This window comes from Scyliorhinus torazame, chromosome 6 (genome assembly GCF_047496885.1).
Source record: "Scyliorhinus torazame isolate Kashiwa2021f chromosome 6, sScyTor2.1, whole genome shotgun sequence".
NCBI classification, from domain to species: domain Eukaryota; kingdom Metazoa; phylum Chordata; class Chondrichthyes; order Carcharhiniformes; family Scyliorhinidae; genus Scyliorhinus; species Scyliorhinus torazame.
The window spans coordinates 215,927,499-215,953,219 of NC_092712.1; the positions used below are offsets into that span (position 1 = coordinate 215,927,499).

The 25,721-nt window shown below is 45.8% G+C and overlaps 1 protein-coding gene across 1 annotated transcript in view; it reads left to right on the forward strand.

Annotated features, from left to right (window-relative positions):
• Positions 1-23,119, forward strand: part of jazf1b (JAZF zinc finger 1b) — a 397,554-nt gene extending 374,435 nt beyond the window's left edge. Inside the window, exon 5 of the mRNA XM_072509396.1 lies at positions 21,032-23,119. Within this exon, the coding sequence (XP_072365497.1) occupies positions 21,032-21,208 (177 nt within the window). The 3' untranslated portion in view covers positions 21,209-23,119. The remainder of the gene's footprint in view (positions 1-21,031) is intronic.
• The last annotated feature ends 2,602 nt before the right edge of the window (positions 23,120-25,721 follow it).

Below are 25,721 nucleotides of genomic sequence, written 5' to 3' on the forward strand. Positions count from 1 at the left end.
ATAAGTCATTATTCGGGTCCTTATCTTTCTTAAGGAGCCAGGAAATAGAGGCTTGAGTAAGGGATGGAGGCCATGAACCACGAAATAGGGAGCCATTGAACATATCTCACAGCAAAGGAGTACGTTGTTCCAAGAATTTCTTATAAAACTTTATTGGAAAGCCATCCGGGCCAGTGGCCTACCGGCCTGCATGGGACCAATGCATTTTAAAATCTCTTTGCAGCATATCGGGGAGTTCAACTCAGAACTCTTGACTGTTTCGAAAGATGGGATGGGCAGGCTGTCCAGAAAATCAGTCATGATCGACTTGTCTGCAGGAGGCTCAGATTTATACAGGTCACGGTTTGACCTGGAGAGGGGCGGAAACGAGGTTGCCACCCGGGTTGAGTATCTGGGGATCTCACGGGAGACCTATTGGCGTTTAAGTCGGTGTGCTAAAAGACCACTGGCTTTCTCTCCATATTCGTAGCAAGTACCCCTGGAGAACTATAGCAGACGTATGGCCTTATTGGTGGTCAGTAACTGGAATGCAACTTTTGTTTGCTTGCATATAATTCCAGTGTGGGATCGAGTCAGTACTGGTGATTTACCTCCACATTGGAGTCCACCAGCCTCTGTTGTTCTAATTTCTTCATCTTTAGCACATGAGGCTATAAGAAATAATTTCTCTCCTCCCCCCCCCCCGAGGACAGCCTATACAGCCTCCCACATGTGGAAGGAGAGATGGAATTGGACATATTTAATTTAATGCAGTCGGCAATAGAGGTGGACAGGCACTTGCAAAATCTTTTATCAGCTATCAAAGTAGTATCCAACCTCCAGGGTAGATGTTGGGTGGGCCCGAACTCCAGCAACAGATCAACAAAGTGTGGGGCGTGGTCAGAGATTACAATGGCTGAATACTCAGCTGTTACTACCGTAGGGAGGAGAGCCTTATCCAGATGAAAAAATCAATGCGAGAACACGCATGGTGAACATGAGTGAAAAAAAGAGAAATCCCTGTCATTCAATGCCATCTGAAGCCATGAAGGAAGCCAAAGCCCGATGGGGGTTTTGAGCAATCCAACTTTGGTCCAGGACGCAGTTCAGGTCGCATTCTAAAATAAGATGGTGTGTGTCGAGGTTGGAGACAGAAGATAACAAAGAGTTGATGAAATTCGTATCATCCAATTAGATAAAGGTAAAGTCATCATAGTCCCAGATGACCATAGGTTGCTTTCCCTTTTGAGGACGAGAGCTGACTGGTGGTGATTTAACTTGAGGATCACCACACCTCAGGCGAGGGGCAAGATTGAGAAGACGGGCTTTCATGAATAACCTCCCATTTAGGGGCATGGATGTTGACCAGAACTACTGGGGTGTTCAATAGGGAGTTGCATATGATTTTGGGCATGATTCTCCCTCAAGATTTCTAAAATAATTTGTGGCGGATTTAAAAGGAGTTTCCCGCCGGCTCTGCTGGCGAGTTTCCCACCGCTATTCAATGGCACTTTGTCACTTTTTTGGGCCCTGGGAAGTTTCTCATCGGTTTAGCCCACACTTATTAAGAATTTGTTTTAACACTGGGGAGCTGAACTCTGAGATTGGGCTGCCATTTTGAAAGGGTGCCCCGATCTCTCGGTGAGCTTGCCCTCTACCCATGGGCAATGTCACCCCGCACACACATGGACACTACCACACACCCCCCAAGTGAGGACACCCCACAATGAGGCCCCTCCTCTTCAGCCCCCCCAAGCCCTCTTGCAGCACCCCTCCCTTCTATGACCCCCACCCATCACCCTTGCCAACATCCCGGAGCCCCTACTTACCTGCCCTCCACTCCCCCACCCTTCAAACCCCCCCCAACCCTCAATTCATGGACATGGCACGCCTCGTCCCCTGACCCTTGGCAGTGCCACCCTGCCCCCACTTGGGCCGCTTTGCACTGGCACGCAGGAAGTACTCCTGCTGGCTTGGCAGTGCCAAGGTGCCTGCGTCCCAGGAGGAGGGCCAAGGGGCCACCCTGCACTTACCAATGTCCCAGGAGACCCCCAGGTGCCGTTCCGAAATGTGGACCAGCACTGATCGGAGCCCGGCTGCAGCCTCCCTGTAGAGGCCGACGAATCGAGGGTGTCCGGTGGATCCCAGGTGAGTAGGTTGTAAGTAGGTTTATGACCTACTTCCGGGAGCGGCATATGGTCCTGCCCATTTGGGGCGGGGTTCCTCTCCAACATCTTGCAGGACTCTGGAGAATCTTGCGAAGCATGGAGCCTGTCTGGAGGCTCGCTGGGAGCCTCTGCCGGAATTCTCCGGCCGCGTTGTGCTCTCCCTTGAGCGCAATGTAGCTGGAGATTTGCGCCCTATATATCGACCGTTGGGATGAGGAGAATCGGATTCTTTTGTTAATTAAAACCGCCCTGTCCCTGGGCCTGCTATTAAAACTATAATGACAACCTTGCCCAACCGATCCTTGCAGAGTTTGGTCTGATATTTAATGTGTAAATGGGTTTCTTGCAACAACAACAAAAATCAGAATTGAGAAGACAAAGCGAGAAGAGAAACTGAGAAGGCAAAGCAATAAGAACAACCCAAGATGGCCACCGAGCCACGTCAGGTGATTCGACAAAGAGAGACCAACAGATACCATCAGAAAACTAAAACTAAACCACCTATCCTTCTCCAACCCAAATACGGCATCACAGTCGAGCATAACCACACCCAAAAGCATGTGGAACGGTGGCAAACAATAACTTAACCTAAAACCTGCAACTATCATAACTCAACACAAACTTGAAGTTCATTTTTTAAAACTATTATGAGCTGCAGAAAATCCTTTAATATCATTCCCGTTAACCAACACATCTTTTTAGCAGGGAGACTCCCAACTGAGAGTAAAAACCTATTTAACTTAGAGCGCAACGAGGGCAACTGAAAGTCTTGTCAAATGGTAATGACAAAGAAAATAGGTTATTATAAGGAGCGAACAATAGAAATCCCTCAAATACAACTCTGGTCATCAAGAATACACCCAAACAACAGTCAAGCCAAGGCACATGATAGGTTGAAATTCAGTGTTTTATTCCTTTTAAAGTGTCAGTTGTCTCTCTCCCTTAGCCAACATAGTGAATGTAAACAGAAAAACTTAACTACAAGAAACGGAATAGTATCAGGTAAATTGGGTTTACAAAATATAATTATACACCACTACATTTAATTGGGTAGAATAACTTTCCTACTGCAGCAGCTGGCAAAAAAGCACAATAAGCTTTTAAATCTTATTGCTGTTAGTTCCTGGGGTTTATGAGAATTCCTAACACTTGGTTAAAAATTCTGTGGTGATGATCATTATATTCTGGTCTGATTGAACAGATAGTACGGATTGAGGCAGAAGACGCATTGGAAACTGGGAGTATTTTAAAGGCGTAATTCTTTGGTTCAGGAAGCAAACAATCCATGGCGATAGCACAGAAAGATAATTTCCCTAGAGGCTATCAAAGCATTGAGAAGTGTAAATCTTCAGTGGAAAAAACCTCTGTAATTTACTGCATCCTGCCTGCACTTTGTTTGACAGCTACTCTTTTCATAAGTGCCACTAGAACTATATAATTCTTCATTTGCTTCTGGAATCTCTGCCCTCATCTGAAATTCCAGAGGGCAGTCTCACTGATATCTTGCACACCATTAGTGTGAGAGCGGCCAGACTGGAGGTGAATTAATGGTCCATGCTGGGCTTGAAGATATGGAGAAGGGTAATGATGCAGACACACAAATAAATATTCCACACCTCTGTCAATGGATTAGCACAAACAAATTGGACAGAATGTTGGGCGTTGAACTGCTGAACAGAATAAAAAAGTATGTTTAATCCCATTGGGAAACAACAGTTGAAAGTTTTAAAAACATCTGTATATTGCTTATTGCTGTTTAGCACAGGGCTAAATCGCTGGCTTTGAAAGCAGACCAAGGCAGGCCAGCAGCACGGTTCAATTCCCGTACCAGCCTCCCCGAACAGGCGCCGAAATGTGGCGACTTGGGGCTTTTCACAGTAACTTCATTTGAAGCCTACTTGTGACAATAAGCGATTTTCATTTTAGGGGCTGGTATAGCACAGTGGGCTAAACAGCTGGCTTGTAATGCAGAACAAGGCCAGCAGCGCAGGTTCAATTCCCATATCAACCTCCCCGAACAGGCGCCGGAATGTGGCGACTAGGGGCTTTTCACAGTAACTTCATTGAAGCCTACTTGTGACAATAAACAATTATTATTATTATTATTATAAAGTTCTTGGAGAATGTATGTAAATTGAATTTTAACACTCCAAAGCAATAGTCTTTTGATTCAGAAATTATTTGTGCTTTAAAAAGTAAACTTTATTACAACGCTGAATTTTCATTATCCAAGTTACATGTCTATTCATTTCTGTTACCTTGGGCTGCCGTTTATGTGACCCTGCCGGACTTGCTTTCGAGGGGAGAGGGGGAGGGGAGAGCACATAAAGGGTGTGCCCACCCCAACAGCTACGCACTCACTCCCATAATACGGGGAGTGGGCTAGCACTGAAATCATCAGCCCACCTGTCAGATTTGAATAAATAATCAAGAGTCAATTGGGCTTATTAACAAGCCACTTGACCCCAATAATACGCTGCCCATGCCATAAAGCAGTTGACGTGGGCAGGTCGCTTTTTAAAAAAACATTTTCAAAGAGCAGGAAGGAAGTGGGTGCTCTATCTTCGGGTCCCTTGGCAAATAGGGTAAGCCCACATAAGACATTCCCCCCCCCCCCCCACCCGCCTGCTCCTTGGGTTTATTGAAATAAAAGTCTTAATATTTAGTTTGGTAGCACCATGGAACTACCAGGCACATTGTACAGCAGCTATCTAGGTCTGTGGTGGTTTGCTGTGTTCTCCAAGATACCATACTAGTGCAGCCATTGCCACCAAGAATCGAGAGGCCACCTCATGAACAAGAGGACGAAAAGGAGAAAGATAGAATCCATTCTGGATTCCTTCATTCTGGGGTGGGCTACAGAGTGCCTGCTCAGACTCCAGTCACTGCCATTTTCCACTGTTACATCCATCTGAGATACCCCATCGCAGCCACCATTCTACAATAATAACAACCAACGAAAACAATTCCTGGAGGGTCACGTGATGTGAGCTCGGGAACGGTTGCGTTTAGATCTCATAATCTCTGTGTCACCTCCCACTACAGCACTGGGTCATTGGATGGCTTCCGCCTGTGCTGCAGTGGAAACTAATAAATTGGCTACCTGACATTGCATCAGGGTTGGGTTTGTGAGTGCTGCCATGGAGTTGGCTACCTTTTCCACAGAGAAAAGGATGGGCTCCAAGCTCCATGCGATGTCCTCTGCCATAGTGGAGTTGAACTCCTCCATACTCTTGATATTGACATTATGCTGGCAAGCCTGCCATTGCATCAAGCATTTTGGTTTACTTCTTTGTCAGCATTCTTTTGTACATTGCCTCACTAAAGTTCTCATCTGAGTGCCCTCTGGTGCTACTTGTCTGTGATCCCAGCTTCCGTTGAACTGGCACACAAGTTACTCTTTCCCTCAGGCCACCCTGCAACTCACGCTGATTCACCATGTACACATCCCGGCTGTATCCCGTGTAAAAAGTACATACAAAGCCAGTGTCTGAGCTGATGGCTGCAAGTGTCAGATCAGCTAACGGTGTTTCTTCCTCAAAGATATGGTGCAGCTAGTACTCTTCTGCTTGGCTGTTGTGGTTGACTCAGTGACAGTTCTTAAGAATCTTGTTCTTACGAAAAATTCAGAAGGGGAGGACTGGAGTGAGGAAGGGAAGCTGGCTGTAAAGCAAGCGGTTGAAGATCACACCATCTGCATCTTGCATTTCATACCAAATGGATGAGGGTGAAGTGGATGTTGAGAAGGGCCATGGGCAATAATATATCATCATCCTGAATGCTCTCAGTGACACTAGATGTTGTGGGTTCCGTTGCAGCCCGTCCCATGATGTTCAGCAAGATCTCCTCCATCAGGCTGAGACTGAAGGTATATTCATCACCCCATCATTTTGGCTTTGCTACTTATTATTGCAGACAACCTTGTCATATAGGAAGGAGGGCAGAATATCTGTGAGTGTGTATTTGGGTGCTGTGCCTCTCAAAGCTGGAGGTATGTGGAAGCAGCGGGTCTGAGGCCAGCATCACTGGAAGGTGTATGAGGGTGAAGTGGAGGATCTGAATGTCAGACACGAGTCCTGGGTGCCATTATTTGCTGCTGGGTGAGTGATGAACACGTGGAATATTGAACATTCCCACTTAACTTCGGAGAGAAGCAGAGAGAGGAGCAAACCAGCAGAGGATACACAGAGAGAAATTCACGAGAGCTGCTTTTGGGGGGGAAAAGTGAACAGTGAAATTACAGGCAAGCCCTAAGTTGAATGGTTGGTGAGTAATTGCTGTTCTGGACTATCTGGAAGGAGCTGGAATTTAGAAACACATAAACCTTTAAATAACCCTACCTTATACTTAATTTAGAGACACGAACAGAAAGGAAATAAAAAACAAGTGAGTCCATTAGTTATTTTATTCTTAACTGTTTATTGGATAACTGAGGTTTAAATTAGTGGCGGTGAAAGGAGGAATTAATTTTATTCACAATTAATTAAGAAAATAATTGATTAGTTACTTAATTAAGATTCAGCAAGGTGGCAGGCTAGGTGATGTGCTGTGATGCAGGATGTGAGAACTTCTGGATTCCAGTGTGATCCAGGGAAAACACATCTACAGTAAGTGTCTGCGCCTTGAGGATCTTCAGCTCAGAGACATTGAACTGGAGGCCAAGCTGCAGACAGTGCAACACATCAGAACGTTACCTAGATAGTTTTTCCAGAAGGTGGTCACACCCTTTATGATAGAATCTTCTGTTTTGATTAGTGGTCAGGGACAGGGTGGGGGTGACTGCAAGCGAGGTAGGTAAGGAGATCAAAACTAGAAATGCAGGAGCATCAGCGCACGCAATTGTCTTAACAGGTTCAGGACGCTTTCGGCCTGTACTTATGAGAGTTGGGACTGCAGAGTGGATGAGCAAACTGACCATAACATCATTATACAGGGTGCCATTCCAGCAGCAGATGCTAACAGTAATATGGTAGTAGGGGACAGTAGAGTGAGGGGGATAGACACAGTTCCCTTCAGCCAAGAGAGAGCCCTGAAGGCTGTGCTGTCTGCCTGGTGCCAAGATTCAGGAGATGTGCTCTGGTCTGGGAGGGAACTTGTAGGAGTCCACGTTGATACCAACGACATAGGTAGGACTAGGAAGGCGGTTCTGCTTTAGGGTCTATGAGTAGTTAGGGCCTACATTAAGAAGCTGATGATTACCTGAGCCATGAGCAAATTGGCGTTGAGTAAGTAAGATTAAAGAGTTAAATGTGAGGCATCAATATTGGTGTGGGAGAAATAGGTTTCAATTCATGGGGCACTGTCATCGGTACTGGGGAAAGAGGAAGCTCTATTGTTGGGACAGTCTTCACCTCAGCCATGCTGGAACCAGTGTTCTGGTGAGTTATATAACTATGACAGTAGAGAGGGTTTTAAATTAAATAGTGTGTTGAGGAAAGATATGATAAACTAAAGAGGGAAAATAAGGTAAGAGAGCAGGATAGCCATAGGGAAATAGTCATCAAAGTGTGGCAGAGAGGGACAAAATTGACAAACATACAAATGTTCCATCAGTTAAGATTAGAGATTGTGAGAATAACTCAGCATTTTTTTTAATTAATTTTTTTACGGGTTGTGGGCTTCACTGGCTCGGCCAGCATTTGTTGCCCATCCCTAATTGACCTTGAGACGGTGGTGGTGAGCTGCCTTCTTGAACCCTGTGGTGTCGGTGCACCCACTGTGCTGTTAGGAAGGGAGTTCCAGGATTTTGACCCAGCAACGAAGGAACGGCAATATATTTCTAAGTCAGGATGGTGAGTGACTTGGAGGGGAATCTCCAGGTGATGGTATTCCCATGCATCTGCTGCCCTCGTCCTTGGTAGTAGTTGTGGGTTTGGAAAGTGGTGCCTAAGGAGTCTTAGTGAGTTCCTGCGGGGCATCTTGTAGATCAGTGTTCTTCAAACCTTTTTCCCGGGGACCCACTTTAACCAACCGGCCAACCTTCAGGACCCAACCCGGCCGACCTTCGCGACCCACGCCAGCCAACCTTGGTGACCCACGCCGACCGACTTCAGCGACCCACCATTTTCTCTTACCTTGTTTGCTGCTGATAAAAATGGAGGAAATGGTTTTGGATCCCTTTGGCCCTCGTGCACGCTCCTCCAATGGAGCCTGTGGATGATCGTGAAGCCTTCCAGTGTCGGAAAGTATGGAGTCTCCATCTGTCCAAAGTTCTGCATTTTTTTCCATAAAATTTTATTAAATAAAACACCCCCGAACTTGTAAAAAAAATTAAAAATAAAATGAATAAAATAAATGAAAAAAAATTAAATGAATAAACCCCCCCCAAACTTGTAAAAAAAATTAAATGAATAAAATGAATTTTAAAAACCCCGAACTTGTAAAACAAAAAGCTGCGACTGTTTAAAAAAATAGCGGCCGCACTGCGCATGCGCGCCCGATCATCGGCGCGCATGCGCACAGTTTTCCACATGCGCACCGATGATCGTGCTCGCATGCGCATTGCGGCCTAATTTTTTTTACATGTTCCCGGCCATTTTAAAGGCCGCTTGCAGCCGACGTTATTAAAAGGGGATTTGTGCGATCGGCAGCGACGCGAAGGACGGCTCCACGACTCTCCAGACACCTGCCCGCGACCCACCCGCAGGTCGGACCCCCGAATTTGAGGAACACTGTTGTAGATAGTACACACGGCTGCTGTTGTCCGTCGGTAGTGGGAGGAATGCCAATCAAACTGGCTGCTTTGTCCTGGATGGTGTCGAGCTTTTTGAGTGTTGTTGGAGCTGCACTCACCCACACAACTGGAAAGTATTCCATCACACTCCTGACTTGTGCCTTGTAGATGGTCGACAGGCGTTGAGGAGTCAGGTGGTAAGTTACTTGCCACAGATTCCTAGCCTCTGACCTGCTCTTGTAACCATAGTATGTATATGACTAGTCTAATTCAGTTTGTGGTTTGTGATAACCCGCAGAATGTTGATAGTGGGGATTCACTGATGGTAATGCTATTAAATGTCATGGGGCGATTGTTTCCTTCTCTCTTATTGGAGATGCTCATTTCCTGGAACTTGTCTGCCGAGAACATTACTTGCCATTTGTCAACCCAGTGTCTGAGGAGTCGCGATGGTGCTGACCATCATCAGCAAACATCCCCACATCTGACCTTATGTTGGAAGGAAGGTCATTGATGAAGCTGCTGAAGATGGTTGTGCCTGTAACACTATCCTGACGAACTCCAGCAGTGATGTTCCGGGACTGAGTTGATTAATTTCCAACCACCGCAGCCATCTTCCTTTGTACTAAGTATGATTCCAATTAGTGGAGAGTTTTCCCTGATTTTCATTGACTCCAGTTTTGCTAGGGCTCCCTGCTGTCATACACGATCAAATGCTGCCTTGATGTCAAGGGCAGTCAGTCTCACCTCACCTCCAGCATTAAAGGCACTCTACGTGAATGCATGCAGCATTCGCGACAAGGTAAATGGATTGATGCCACAAATAAAAGTAAACGGGTATTATCGAACTGCCATTACAGATTTGTGGCAGGGAGACCAAAGCTCAGACCTGAAAGTGCAAGGGAATTAGGAAGGGCAGCCAAAAAGGAAAATGAGGTGGGATTGCACTGCTGACAAAGGATGGGATCAGTACATTAGTGAGAGGATTTTAGATGGAAGATTAAGATGTAGAATCCGTTTGGGTGGAGCTAAGAAACAACAAAGGGTAACAAACTTTGATAGTAGTTTATAGGCCCCCAAATACTGGTGGTAATGTAGGGTGTTGCTAACTTTTGGTTGGTTCAATTGGCTCTGTTTTATAGCCTTTGGTCTCGAGTCGCCAGGTATCTTTATGATACCGCCACGAGGTTCAAGTTCAAGTAATGATCAATAACTCAATACACCGATTAGTAAGATTCAAATCAAAGCACATTTATTGTACACAGTAATCGCTACTCATGCACAAATTCTACTTCTAAGCTACTTCCACAACTAACAGGCCTATACTTAGCTTCGTACTGGCCCACCAGGTCAGGGGAACAAATGGCCTTTCGTTCGTGTTCTGGGTCTGCGGGATTCGAAGTTGGTACGGATTGGTAGCTAGGAGCGCCTATCTCATAGCGAGCGTTAACTTCAGACTTACTGGATATCGGCGGTAGCTGCACCGGTCACTGTCAAGGGTTGGTTCGCGTTGCTGAGTGACCCGGTCAAGAAGAACGATTTGAACTTGGGGCTTAACTTTTATAGTCCCCAGGGGCTTCCCGCCTTTCGGGGCGGACCCTGTACCTGGTTCTAGGTGATTGGACTTTGTTCCAATCGCTTGGTTCAATTTCTCCAATACTGGAGCGGTTCCCTGATCGATGGGCGGTCTTGAGATGTTCGTTAATCTCTTTTGTGTTGGCTCCTGCTGGCGCCGGGGAGTCTGGCTTAGTTTTGTGTGTCCCAAATGTTGCTATTGTTCCCGGGGATTGCTCATTAGTATGTAGATGGCTGCTACATTATTATGCTGATGGTCGCTGGTATCGATGCTGTCTGGGCTTTTGCAGAGTTAAATACACAGCAAACTTGCACCTGCTGGTTTCTGCCTGTGTTGGCTGAATTTCCCTTCAGCCTTTGCCGTTCGTCATTTTAAATCGGGACTTGGCCAATTCAGGTGGCTACACACCCTCCTTGTGATCCTAACGCGAAGCATGAAGGATCACATAACTGCGTTGCTTTCCATTCCCTGACCCGGCGAGCACTCTTCTATGGCCTCTACACTGACCATAACTATGCAAAAAACTTTTAACTAACAATTCTGAGGGGCGCTATGTCAAACAGGGACATGCATTACAAAACAAGAAAATGGGAACCTCTAACTATCCTTAATAAACTACACTCACTTAAACATTTCATCACTCTAACTTCCTAAACCATACAAACAAAATCATAGCAGTTTTATACACATTTTTCGGCTTGGCAGTCAAGCTCAGGATCGTACAATTGCTCATGAACATTTCTTTATTTACAACAAAACGCAAATGAATGCTCCTCATTATAGATCGCGGGGGTCTGGTCATATCCGAAAATAGGGGATCTGATCCTATATACCGGGGTGCGAGTGCGGTAGGCTCTCCTTCTCCATTTTCTCAGACGAATAGTCTGCACGATGCAGCAGAGTATCGCCAATACTAATAAGGATTCTATCACGTAGGACAGGGAATACCAGGTTATAAACCTGTCACACCAAGATGGTGTGGTGTCGCTTGTGACTGGGCTCTGGGTACTGTGGGAACGTGAATGATTAACGGCTGGGGGGTTGAGGTAAGGGGGTTCGCGTTCACGCGCAACCAATGTCCATTATCACGATGCACAATCCGGAGGATGTCTCCTCATGGTTCTTCTTCTTTCACTTCTCTTCTCTTCTCCGGTCCTGGAGCTTCTGGAGTTCTGTGGAATCAAGCTTAGTGCCTGTTACAATCTTGGTTTAACATCTCGTATGATAGCCTGTCTGTCCTTTAGTGCCAATTACTCCCTTTATAATTGGTCACTATGTGTGACTCCCTCATTTCTTTTCAAAAACCAAATTTCAGGACAAGACACACTTACAAATACTGAACCAGTGCGAGCCGTCTCGCAGACTGTGCGGTTTACCATCCAAATGTTTGAGGATGTAAATAGCAGAGGGTTGGCAACCTAAGGGTTACCTGAAACAATACAAAACTTTTTGAACCAAACTTTCCGAAATGAGGTGCGTATGGGCCGCGAGGGGTAAGAGTTGGATGGAGTCCCCGCGAAGGACGGCGACCAATGCCGTGTGTGCCCTACCCGAGCATAGCTGACCAGAGGGGGGGTTCCCAGGCAGGGCGGGTCCCAATGCCGTTTCTCCACTGCCTGAGCAACAGACAAGAACGGGCAAGTAATGTAGTCGTCGTGGGGGGCTGCCGTATTGGTTCCTTCCTCGAACCAGAAGAGCAGTTACGAACGGGGGTCTGTGTTTCCATCGACAGACGAGTTCCGCTGAACTGGCGTCTGGGACCTTAACAAGTCTCTGCGGACAAACTAGTTCCTCTGAACTAGCGTCTGACCAAACTAGTTTCTCTGACTGCCAGTGGGCGTCAGAGGGATGGTGACGTAGGGCCGTGGAAAAAAAAATAATTTCCGGTCTGACATACAACTTTTAACAAACAACATAAAACATGCTGCAGGTTCCATCAGAAAGGACACCGTTTTCTCCCAAGCAGTTCCTTTTAAAACATCACCTGGACACCTCAGTTATCGGTTGCGAACAGGGTCGCAAAGGGGTTCTCGTTTTAGGAGTCAGACTCAAGGTCGTCATCTTCTCCCGGATGCCAAACTCTCGAGTGTATCAGGGCTGATAGGGCTGCTTGGTATGACCTGGGATCGCTCTCGTCATTCCGGACGAGTCTGTACGAATTATCTCTGTGCCAATAGGTGGTGTCTAGTTGTGTGGGGATGAAATCGGGGTCGACATTGTGGGTCGGTGGTCGGTGGTGTGGTTTGTTTAGCAAAGTGATCATGAAGGGATCACTCAAATCGTGGTCGGATTCGCTGGGTGTGGGTCCTGTTGCATGGGGATAGGAGGGAGGCGTGCTGTGGCTATTGTCCGAGTCACAGTCGCTGTCTCTGCTGCTGCACTCTGTGGGCGTTCCAGGGCGGAGTCTATATTTCAGGGGCGGAGTCGAGGTTGAGTCCGTGGCTGGGCTGGGCGTGTTGAGGGAGGGTAGGGTTACGTTGGCTGTGGGTGGGGCGTGGTCTGCTGCGTCGAGCATGACGTGGTGTGCGTGGTTAGACTGTGTTTCATATGCCTTCAGCTGGTTGATATGGAACCACGCAGTCTTTCCATTGGGGTACTTTATTTTGTAGATGGAAGGGCTTACTTTGTCCGCAATGGAGTACGGACCCGAGTACTTTGGTGACAGGAATGTGCTGGGGTTGTATATGGAGAGCATGACTTGCTGTCCTACATTGAACTCAGTCGCATGCACTGTCTTATCGAAACAGGCCTTGCTCTGTTTCTTTCCAATTTCACTGCGGCTGCTAGCTGAACCGTTTTTACATGTTCCACTAATTGACTGCGTTCTCATGTGTGAGGACCGTCACTTCGGCGCTGGTCAAATCTAATCCTAATAAAAATTCTGTGCCTTTCATGGCGCGTCCGGTCATGAGAGTATGTGGGGTGTAACCTGTGGATGTGGAAACTGTATTTTGCAAAAACGTCAGCGCAAAAGGGAGGACTGAGTCCCAAGTGGTGTTGTTTTGCTGGACCATTTTTCTGAGGGTGGATTTTAGGGTCCGATTCATGCGCTCCATGATATCACTCTACTGGGGGTGGTATGCTATGTGGAATTTTTGGGTAATGCCAAATATCGTGAGGACGTTCTTCATGACACGTCCCGTAAAATGGGAGCCTTGGTCGGATTCAATGCTGCAGGGGAGTCCCCATCTCGTAAAGATATGGTGGGTCAAAATCTTGGCTGTGGCCTTTGCCGTGTTCGTTCTGGATGGGAATGCTTCCACCCATTTGGTAAACGTGTCTTATCACCACAAGTCCATATTTATAACTATTCCTGCAAGGGGGCAATGGTCCAATATAATCAATCTGGAGGTTAGTCCAGGGGCCATTAACGGGTCGGGTGTGACTAAGCTGAGCCTTTTTTGCGTATCTGTCCGGGTTGTTCTGGGCACAGATAAAGCAATTCTCAATGTAGTGAGTTACATCGTCCTTTAAACTCAGCCACCAACAGAGCTGCCTGAGGTGGGCTGTAGTGGGATCGTATCCCTAATGTCCATGACTGTCATGGAATAAAAAATCAGTTGATTCCTGTCCTGTTCAGGAACCACATAAAGGGTGTCTTTTAACATCACACCGTCATGTGTAGTCAGAGCACTTTTAAACCTCTCGTAGGGTGCTGGATAGTTTCCTTTTCAAATCTCCCTGAGATTGCTGTCCTGCTTCTGGGCCTGCACTAAATCCTCGATATTAGTCTGCGAGACCTGAACTGCATTCACTGGTGCGCTTTCGGGGGGTGTCCAAAAATATCCGTGCCTGGAACCTGCTTTAGCCAGTGCGTTGGCTTTTACATTTCCGGGGGGGAGGAACGATGGTGACTTTGAACTTTGACTATTCCAAAGGTCCTGTTCTGTGCTCGCTCTAAAATGTGACGGAGCAATGGGGCTTCAGGGAGGGGTTTTCCGTCTGCGGAAACAAATCCTCTTGCTTTCCACAGGGGTAGGAATTCCGTAGGGCTGTTGCAGACGTAGAGGCTGTCCGAATATATGTCTGCTAGGCTGGGGAAGGAATCTGGGTGTTCCACTATGTATGCGATGGCCGCAAGTTCTGCTGCCTACGCGCCTAAGTGTCCTGGAAGTTTTATTGCTATTTCTCCTAGGGCGCGTCCCTGCGCGTCCTCGACATAAATACTGCATCCTGTTATGCGCTTCCCTTCTAATATTGTGGAAGATCCATCCACATATATCTTTATGGGTTTGCATGTGTCTGTGTGCTTGGGGCTCTGGTTTGAACTACCTATCTTTCTGGGGGGTGTTTTAGCAATAAAGGGGCCTGTGTTGTGGTGTGCAGAGATAATTTCACATTCATGGGGGGTTCCGGGGTACTGTAGGTTGTCTGCTAAAAAAGTGTGGGTCTTTGTCCAGTGATGTCCCATCCCTGCAAAAGAAGGGTCCATCTGTCTGCTCTTATCTGACTAACTGTACCGCCCTTGAGTCGTCCGTCCAAAAGTTGGGTGGGGATGTGTTCTGTGAGGATTGTGATGGGGTTTAGTCTGGTAATGTACGAAAAATACTGTACTGCCCAGAAAACTGCGAGCAGGTGCCTTTCACAGGCTGAAAATCCCTGCTCCACAGCATCTAAAACTCTGGAGGCGTAAGCCACGGGCCTTAACTGTTCATGCCGTTCCTGAAGGAACACGGCTGAAAGGGTGCGGTCTGTGCTTGTTACCTCTATAGCATAGGGGGAAAGCAGGTCTGGAACTTGTAGTGCGGGGGCTGTTATGAGTGCTCTTTTCAACGCATCCACAGCATCCGTATGCTGCGGAAACCATTCCAGGGGGCTCCTTTCTTTAGGAGGTCTGAGAGGGGTGCTGCCTTGCTGGCGAAACCGTCAATGTGGTTTCGGCAGTAGCCAACCAGTCCTAAAAACGACAGGAGGGCTGAAACGTTCTGGGGAAGGGGCAATTTAGCAACCGAGTCAATCCTTTTATGCTCGATCTCGCGTTAACCATGTGTGATAATTGTTCCCAAACATATCACCTTATCTTCCAAAATCTGGGCCTTTTTGGGGTTAACTTTACAACCAATTGAGTGTAAGAGTTCCAGGAACAAAGAACAACAAAGAACAAAGAAATGTACAGCACAGGAACAGGCCGTTCGGCCCTCCAAGCCCGTGCCGACCATACTGCCCGACTAAACTACAATCTTCTACACTTCCTGGGTCCGTATCCTTCTATTCCCATCCTATTCATATATTTGTCAAGATGCCCCTTAAATGTCCCTATCGTCCCTGCTTCCACTACCTCCTCCGGTAGTGAGTTCCAGGCACCCACTACCCTCTGCGTAAAAAACTTGCCTCGTACATCTACTCTAAACCTTGCCCCTCTCACCTTAAACCTATGCCCCCTAGTAATTGACCCCTCTACCCTGGGGAAAAGCCTCTGACTATCCACTCTGTCTATGCCCCTCATAATTTTGTATACCTCTATCAGGTCGCCCCTCAACCTCCTTCGTTCCAGTGAGAACAAACCGAGTTTATTCAATCGCTCCTCATAGCTTATGCCCTCCATACCAGGCAACATTCTGGTAAATCTCTTCTGCACCCTCTCTAAAGCCTCCACATCCTTCTGGTAGTGTGGCGACCAGAATTGAACACTACACTCCAAGTGTGGCCTAACTAAGGTTCTATACAGCTGCAACATGACTTGCCAATTCTTATACTCAATGCCCCGGCCAATGAAGGCAAGCATGCCGTTCGGACAGAAGCTCAATGTGCTCTTCCTTGGTGTCTGTCGGCAGTAGTAGGTCGTCTAAGTACTGGACCACACATTCGGGGCGTGAAAATTTGGCTAAACCATTTGCCAGCTGTCGGTGGAAAATGGAGGGGGAGTTGTGGAATCCTTGTGGAAGGCATGTCCACGTGTACTGCTGGTTTTTAAAGGTGAAGGCAAATTTGTACAATCACGCCTTTGCCAATGGAATGGACCAAAATCCATTACTGATGTCCAAAACCGTAAAGTATCGGGAATTGAGTCCCTGCTTGAGCATGGTCTCGGGACTTGTTGCTACTGTGGGGGCTGCTGCGGGGGTGATTTTGTTGAGTTCCCGGTAATCGATGGTCAGTCGCCATGATCCATCGAGCTTTCTCACTGGCCAAATCGGGGCATTATTAGTGGAGGCTACTGATCTAAGTACGCCCTGCTCTAATAAGCTTTCTATTACCTTGGAGATTTCTCCCTCTGCCTCTTGGGGAAATCCATACTGTTTTGGGGATCTAGGGTCAGGTCCTGTGATTTGTACGGAACCAGTCATCCGTCCACAGTCGCGTTTGTGGGTCGCGAATGCTGTCCTGTTCTTCTGCAGAACTGCCCTAACCTGCTTGTCCATGCTAAACGTGGTCGGGTTGAACCAAAATTCGCCTACTGCGCTAATTTTGTTCGCGTATTCACCTATGTTGAGCATTGCGGGGGCTCTTGCGGATTTTGCCATTTTCCAGATGCACTGGTTGACTGGATCAAATGATAGGTTGTGGGAATTCATAAAATCAATTCCCAGAATGTGTTCTGCTGTGTGGGGTAGATCGACTAAGGGTGCTTGGTGGTGATGGTGCCGATTTGAATGGGTACAGGGGCTGTGAGGTGTCCCTGCTGTGAGTGGCCTGTAAAGCCGCTGAGGGTGATAGTGGCTGTAGTGGGCCACGTGTCCTTCTGGAACATGGTGGAGGAATCTGTTGTGGTGCGGGACCCTCCTGTGTCCCATAGAAACTCAATGGGCTGTCTCTGAATTCTTGCTGCAACTACGGGTCATCCGGACCTATCCCAAAGGGTGTCGCAGACCCAACTGGGGGAGCCCGAACACCGTCAGTCCGTTCCGTTCAGGTCCGTCTGATCTGAACGGGTGCTCACACTATGTATGGGCTCTGTCTTATTCTTACTTAGAGTGCCCGTCTGCTAGGCTCACTGTGGCTCTCGTGGGGCATTGCATTCTCTTGCAAAGTGTCCTAAATGGCCACAGTTGTAACACTCCTGTGACTTTTGTGGGGGGCTGTTCTTGCTTTCATTTACCCATGCGGGGTTCTGGTGTGTTTTGACTGCTTGTTTGTCTGCTTCTGCCTGCTTTTCTTCGGGATTTTTAACTGCGGGTTTGTTTTGTACAGACTGCTCCCAGGCGCGAGACAATCTTTTTACTACCCACTTCTCGTTATGAGCCTCCTCTGAGGGATCATAATTGGCGCAAGCTTTTTGTCCTGTTTCTGTGGCATGGGAGATAAGGGTGCGGGTCCATTTGGCCATGCTGTCTGGGGACAAACATAGCTCGAAAAACTGCTGCAAAGTGGATCCACAGGCGTCCAGCAAACGCTGTGGGATGCTCAGTTTTCTTTTGCCTGCACTTATTGAGGCTATCAATGGGGTCACCCCGGTTCTTCCCTATCGCGTCTCGGACCACGGTATGCATTTCTGCAAGGGTGCCTCCTCCTACATTCTGTGGGTCGGGAAGGGCTGCTACGACCGAAGGGTCTAAACTCAAAACTTTGAGCTTTACGTGCTCTCGCTCATCCAGGCCGTACATAGTCGCCTGCTGCTTTACTCTGGCAAAGACGTGGTGGGGGTCTGAGGTGGGGAGGAACAGTGTGACTTTCTCGCACGCGTTCCGTAATTGTGTCACTGTTAAGGGGGTGGTGTACAGAAATTCCGTGTCGTCCGATGTGGCTGTGCGGTGGGTGGTTACAGGGTTCATTGAAGCCTGAACTATCTGCTCTGGGGGGGGTTGGGGCGCTTTTCTCTTCTGGGGCTTTCCCTGCGCACATGTTCCCTGAACATATCTCTGCGCTGTCTCATTCAACTCTTCCCAATCAGGGCCGTCTTCCTCATCTAATTTTGCTCCGAAGGTTTCCTGGAATCCTTTTTGAACTGAAAGCAGAGATTGCAGCTCTGCAATCTGCTTCCGGCACTTTGTGTGGTCTAATGTACTTTGTCTTTGCTCCGTGGTGGCAGCATGGAGTGCTCTTAACGCTGCCTTCATGTCACTACACTGCCTCTGCAATGCTTCTACCTGCTTCTCGGTTTCTTCTCGTACCAGGACTGCACGTTGCGTGTCCTGATAGGCCTTTTCATACTGGGAGTGGAAGCTGCTTAAGTGCACCAGACAAGACTGGTGTGCCCACTTGGCATCGTCCACCTCTCCGTCTTTTGCTGCCAACTTCCTCCTCAACTCTTAAGTTCTCTCTTTCTACCTCACTTACATCGACCTTACTAATTCGATGTATGCCTTCTACCTCTTTCCGGAGCGTCCTAATGACCTCCTCTGTGCCTCGCAACTGTGCCAAGCAGGACACGATTGCCATCGGCTTGCGAGCTGTTCCTAAGCTCTTCTTGTGAATCTCACTCAGGTTCTCCCACCAAGTATGTCCTATACTCCCGGGACCTGTTTCCTCATTGCTACAGAATTTGCTCCAAAGGGGCCATCCTTTCCCTTTGAGGTACTTCCTGATTTCTTCTTCCCATACGGGACACTGTCCTACTCTACTGTTGCTGGTCGCTGCGACCGCAAATTCTTCTGGGTTCATGAGGCGTTGCATTGCCTGCATTGCCATCTTTCTTAGCTGAATGCTTCTTTTAAATTTGGAACAGGGAACTAAGGCGGTGCTGTAATTATGGGTACGGCTTTCGCTAATTTCCAAAATACAAACTCCCGACAGTTTTGTCGCAACAAAAAGATCTATCAGTATTACCTTATAGCCCTGTTAGTTACGCATGCATTTAACACACTTCCGAATTATGAGGATTGATCAGAACTGCTTGAACACTTGTGGTTTTCTGTTCCCAATTGGATCTCTAATTCAAATTTTTGGGTTCTCCCGGAGTGGTTAAGCCACTTCTAGTTCGGGTCCCGTCAGATGTCGCCAGTAATATGTTGCTAACTTTTGGTTGGTTCAATTGGCTCTGTTTTGTAACCTTTGCTCTCGAGTCGCCAGATATCTTTATGATACCACCACGAGGTTCAAGTTCAAGTAATGATCAATAACTCAATACACCGATTAGTAAGATTCAAATCAAAGCACATTTATTATACACAGTGATCGCTACTCATGCACAAATTCTACTTCTAAGCTACTTCTACAACTAACAGGCCTATACTTAGCTTCGTACTGGCCCACCAGGTCAGGGGAACAAATGGCCTTTCGTTCGTGTTCTGTGTCTACGGGATTCGAAGTTGGTACAGATTGGTAGCTAGGAGCGCCTATCTCGTAGCGAGCGTTAACTTAAGACTTACTGGATATCGGCGGCAGCTGCACCGGTCACTGTCAAGGGTTGGGTCGCGTTGCTGAGTGACCCGGTCAAGAAGAACGATTTGAACTTGGGGCTTAACTTTTATAGTCCCCGGGGGCTTCCCGCCTTTCGGGACGGACCCTGTACCTGGTTCTAGGTGATTGGACTTTGTTCCAATCGCTTGGTTCAATTTCTCCAATACTGGAGCGGTTCCCTGATCGATGGGCGGTCTTGAGATGTTCGTTAACCTCTTTTGTGTTGGTTCCTGCTGGCCCGGGGAGTCTGGCTTAGTTTTGTGTGTCCCAAATGTTGCTATTGTTCCCGGGGATTGCTCATTAGTATGTAGATGGCTGCTACATTATTATGCTGATGGTCACTGGTATCAATGCTGTCTGGGCTTTTGCAGAGTTAAATACACAGCAAACTTTCACCTGCTGGTTTCTGCCTGTGTTGGCTTGAATTTCCCTTCAGCCTTTGCCGTTCGCCATTTTAAATCGGGACTTGGCCAATTCTGGTGGCTACAAGGGCTCGGTGTGAATCAGGAAATTAGTGTTGCATGTAACAAGTGTAATGCAGTAATGCACTTCAATCTACATATAGATTGGGTCAACCTAATTATCACTAATGCTGACGAGGATCAATTCTTGGAATGTATACGGAATGGTTTCTAGAACAGTATGTTGAGGAATCACCTAGAGGATGGGCTATTTTATATTGGTTTTATGCAATGCGAAAGGGTGAATTATTAATCTTGCTGTAAATGAGCCTTTAGGGAAGAGTGACTGTAATATGGTGGAATTTTACATGAAGTTTGAAAGTGATGCCATTCAGTCCAAACTAGTGAATTTGATCTAAACCAAGGAAACTACAGCGGTAGAATCTCGTTCCCTCAGGTTTTAATTGTTGGATGTTTTAAAAATGTAAACCTCTTTGGTACATTTTTCTCTACCTCTTAATCCATACTCATTTCTCTCCCTTTATTTTTTCTTTCTGTACCTTCTGATTTGGCCTTGAATTCTCCCACTCAAATTTACATTTCCTTTCCTTGGTATCTTATATGATGGTTTCTAGTTTTGCACTTCCTTACAAGTGGAAACACGCTCTCTGGGCAGATTCTTAACTGCCGAGGGAGGGTAAGTTTGGTTTTGAGTCAGTTATGTGTGGGGGTGCTGAAAGAAAATCTTGGGGAGAAAGTTTCACAGTTATGGCAGATTGAAGTGTTCTGTCATTAAATAGGTCAGCCAAAGCATTTTAGCTTGAGACACTACTGGAGTTTAAATTGCTCATGAGTGAATCAATAAAACTTTGAACTATTTGTTTGCTCAATCTTAATTATATTTGATTGTTTTTATATTGAATTGCAACTTATGCTGCTTTTGTTTCCTCAACAGAATGTAAATGGTATAAAATACCATGCAAAGAATGGCCATCGGACTCAGATACGTGTCCGCAAACCATTTAAATGCCGTTGTGGGAAGAGTTACAAGACTGCACAGGGTCTGAGGCATCACACCATCAATTTCCACCCACCAGTGTCTGCTGAGATCATTAGAAAAATGCAGCAGTAAAAGAGACAAAACATCTGTATGTGTGTGTTTGTATGTGTATATATAATATATATACATATATATTATATATAGTTATGTATGTATATGTGCTGGTTAGACTATACCAACAATCCAGAGCATCACCAGCAGTTTCTAACTGAAAGATCCTCTGTGGTGTAGGATGAATTCAGCAACTTTTCAAACACTAGTAATTTCAGCCTTTTTAAGTGTGTGCTTAAAATTGTTTGTATCTCTTAGAATAATGTATCTTTGGACTGTAGAGTACATGCTTTTGTACATGTGTACATCTGCTCATATTACCTATAATCCATTGTTATTACATAAGGTGCTAAAAGTAAAGTTATTTGAAAATATTTCCTCAAATTTGCATACTGCCAATGTTCACTTCAGTATGCTTATATGCGGTGAATACATTGACTTATTTTAAAGCTGTTGTATCTTCAACTTGTTATCTTTTTTTAAGTTATAATTTTATTGCCTAGTTTTGTAATCCAAAAGCTGGCCGACCAAAGTAGACCCCTGTGAGATGCAAAATGCTTTGAGTATATGGAAGATGTAGTGGGGGTGATATTAACCTTTGCCAATAGTATGGATCAGTTGATATCTGGCTGCTGCTTAGGATGCCATCTCTTCCAATTTTTCTAACCATTAAATGCAAAGAAGTTGATAATCTGAAGAGACTTTCAATCTGCCATCACCAGTTTCACACTGTGGGCACGTGTCAAAAGTATTCCCCAGGGCCTGTATCTCATTCAGAATGTGCTACAGACATCACTGTAATCTTTTACTTCATATCAACAAGCATTACAGATGTCAGCACGGTGTAAATTAGTGGATGTTTAGTACGGTAAAGATACAGCGGTGTGGGAAATAAGTTGACGTATCTGCTGCATGTAAAGCTACAAATTTACAAAGCGTTATTAAAATTATTATTAAACCAGAGGGGAAACGTGCAGGGGATTTGCACATTGCTTTTTTAATAGAATTTTATATATCTTTTTTTAATTTTCCCTCTCCAGGAATTATTTGCTTACTTGGTAGTTTGTTATGATATTAAAATTAATACTTTTCTTGTTATATACCACTTTGAATATGTTCTGTTATGTGGAACTGAACTTCATCATAATTGATGGAATTTCTAAGCACTTTGTAGTTACCTGTTGCAAGTAGATTTAAATGTTGTGTGTTGCCAATACCTGCAACCACTGTACTTGCATGTGCCTACGGTTGCAAGGACAAAGCATGTTAAGGAGGTGGTCACGGAATTTTTTTTTAATGTTATACCTCCTACTCATGGTTAATGTATTTTTGTGAATTTCTCTTGTATTAATAAGCTCATCAATGCCTTGTTACTGAAACTCACTGCATTCCATTTGTAATTAAGCTTTCCACGTGGTATCACTACGCTGCATGTGAACAATGTTTGCCATTCTAGCCTTACAGATGGTGAAGTGTTTTACTTTAGAGTAAGGATAAATTTTGTCATTTCCATTCTTGATGGCTTATTGGCAGGAGATCATAATAGTCTGTCCTTTTTGGTACTGCTCCATATAGTAAAAATGGAAACAGCATTTTGGATAAGTCAAAACACTCATAAACTTGTCATCAATGCATGTAAATTCTTGAGAAATAACTACTATATTTAGATTTTACAAGTATTTGCTTCTACCTTGTGGCAGTATTATGAAACATATATGGATGGGGTTACTTTGTTGTGTATAGCAAATTGTATCGTCAAGTCTTTGTAAAGTGCGCTCTAAATTATATTTTTCATATGTTCTATGGGGGGGGAATGTTACTTTTTTGAAAGTAAGGTTGAGGTGTGAGCAACTCAAGGCACCCAGATAATTCACACAAAAAGCTGCTTTCTAAATGTACGAAGTCACAAATAAAGAATAAAAATGCCTCTGACTCAGCAAATGGTTTCTGCTTTTCACAAGAGTGCAATTAGAGTTTAAGGGTTATAGTTCCAGTTCTCTAGAATGTACTTTTAGCACCTGCATTTACAATTCTCTAATTTTGCAGTGGAAATGTAGAAAACGCTCCCTGAGTATCTACATATTTTGAGGTATTTGTGCTCTGGAAGTGTTTTCAAAATCTGGGGGGAAAGTTTATTCATTGCTCTTTAAGTTCCAGATCTGAGCCAAGCTTTCTGGGGACGGGAATCGATCCCAAGTGGAGCACTTCCCCATAGAGAAATTGGGACACAAGCCAGACTCAACTACTTTTGAAATAAACCCAGCAATTCAGTTCAAGCTGCATTGGAAATGGCCTTTGGAATATGTCACCTGCCCTTCCCCTCAATTGGAGAATTATGTATGTCCCAAAAGGTCTTGGAAAAGGGGACCATGTTTGGATAATTTTTGAGCTTTATCCCAAGATGCGCATCTTGGATATTTGGGAATGTGCTATGCAAAATGGTTGAAAAATCACACACAGCCTGCAACCAAATTTCTTTTTTTTAATAAATTTAGAGGACCCAATACATTTTTTCCAATTAAGGGGCAATTTAGTGTGGCCAATCCACCTCCCCTGCACATCTTTGGGTTGTGGGGGTAAAACCCACGCAAACACGGGGAGAATGTGCAAACTCCACACGGACAGTGACCCAGAGCCGGGATCAAACCTGGGACCTCGGCGCCGTGAGTCAGCAGGACTAACCCACTGCGCCACCGTGATGCCCTCTGCAACCAAATTTCTGGGGCGGGATTCTCCCATCCCGCGGCAGAGTGTCCACGCCGTCGTATCCATGTCGCGTAAACACCCCGCGCAACATGGCGCAGGGCTACACGGGCCGGCGCATAGGAAAGGAGGCCACCAGCCACAGGGGCCGGCTTGCCGATCGTTGGGTCCCAATCGCAGGGGCCAGGCCACATCGAAGGCCCCCCCCCCCCCCCCCCCCCGCTACAGGCTGGCACCCGACCTTTCCATGCCGAGGTCCCTCTGGCCCAGAGCAGGTTAGAACGGTGCCGGCGGGACTCGACTCTTCTTACGGCCGCTCGGCCCATGCGGGCCGGAGAATTGGCGGACCGGCCGCGTAGAGCGACCGGCGCCAATGGCGCCGATTCTCCGCAGCCGGCGTCAGGGCAGCGTGGCCCGTTCGCGTGGATTCTCCGGCCCGGCCCAGGGCTGGGAGAATCCCGCCCCTCATGTATGCTGGCCAACAAGAATTCGCACCAGCAGAAACCCCCTTGCAGAGCACTTAACTCATACTTTATCTTCTCCAACCGCAGGAAGTCGTACAGGTCACCCAACCAAGCGTCAATCCCAGTATGGTTAAAAAAGAACAAGAACAGGTGGAGGATGAGGCGGATATTTTTAGTTCAGGAAAATTGGCGGAGTTACAACAGAAAGATGTAGAAATAAATGTTATTACCGTAAAAGTGATGTCTTGATGAGAAAATGGAGACCTTTACATATGCAGGCGGATGGAAAGTCGGCAATAGTTCATCAAGTCGTATTGCCGGTAGGGTATAGAAAGGAGGTGTTGCAAGTTGCACATGAGGTACCAGTGGGAGGTCATTTGGGAATAAGGAAAACTCAAGCTAAAATTCAAAAACATTTTTATTGGCCTGGACTACATAAAAATTTTGTCAATCATGTGACACATGTCAAGTGATAGGGAAACCTCAAGCAGTGATAAAACCAGCACCTTTAATACCCATTCCAGCATTTGAGGAACCTTTTACAAGAGTCCTAATTGATTGCGTAGGACCGCTTCCTAAAACAAAAAGTGGAAATCAATATCTTTTGACTATAATGGATGTGTCTACTAGGTTTCCAGAGGCCATTCCAGTACGTAATATTACAGCTAAAAATATTGTGGAGGAATTACTTCAATTCTTGACTAGATATAGACTACCCACTGAAATACAATCGGATCAAGGATCAAATTTTACCTCAAAGTTATTCAAAGAAGTTATGGATAGCTTAGGAATAAAACAATTTAAATCAACTGCGTACCATCCAGAATCGCAGGGAGCGTTAGAAAGGTGGCATCAGACATTAAAGACAATGTTGAGGGCTTATTGTCAAGATTATCCAGAGGTTTGGGATAAAGGAATTCCATTCGTACTGTTTGCAATTAGGGATGCACCTAATGATTCAACCAAATTTAGTCCTTTTGAATTAATTTTTGGTCATGAAGTAAGAGGACCACTTAAATTGATTAAGGAAAAATTGGTGAGTGAGAAATCGGAAATTACATTATTGGATTCCGTGTCAAATTTTAGGGAACGATTAAATAGAGCAGGTGAATTGGCTAGACAACATTTGAAAGTTGCACAAAATGTGATGAAACGGGTAGTGGACAAGAAATCCAAAGTTCGTAGTTTTGCAGTGGATAGAGTTTTAGTGTTGTTACCAGTGATAGGTGAACCTTTAAAATGGTTTTAATGATTCTAACTCAAAGTGACGAACCAAATCCAGATGACTGTGAATTTGACATACCTCAAATTAAATTGGAAAATGAGGATGTTCTTAAAAATTGGGATAAATTGTTGAATTAGCTTCC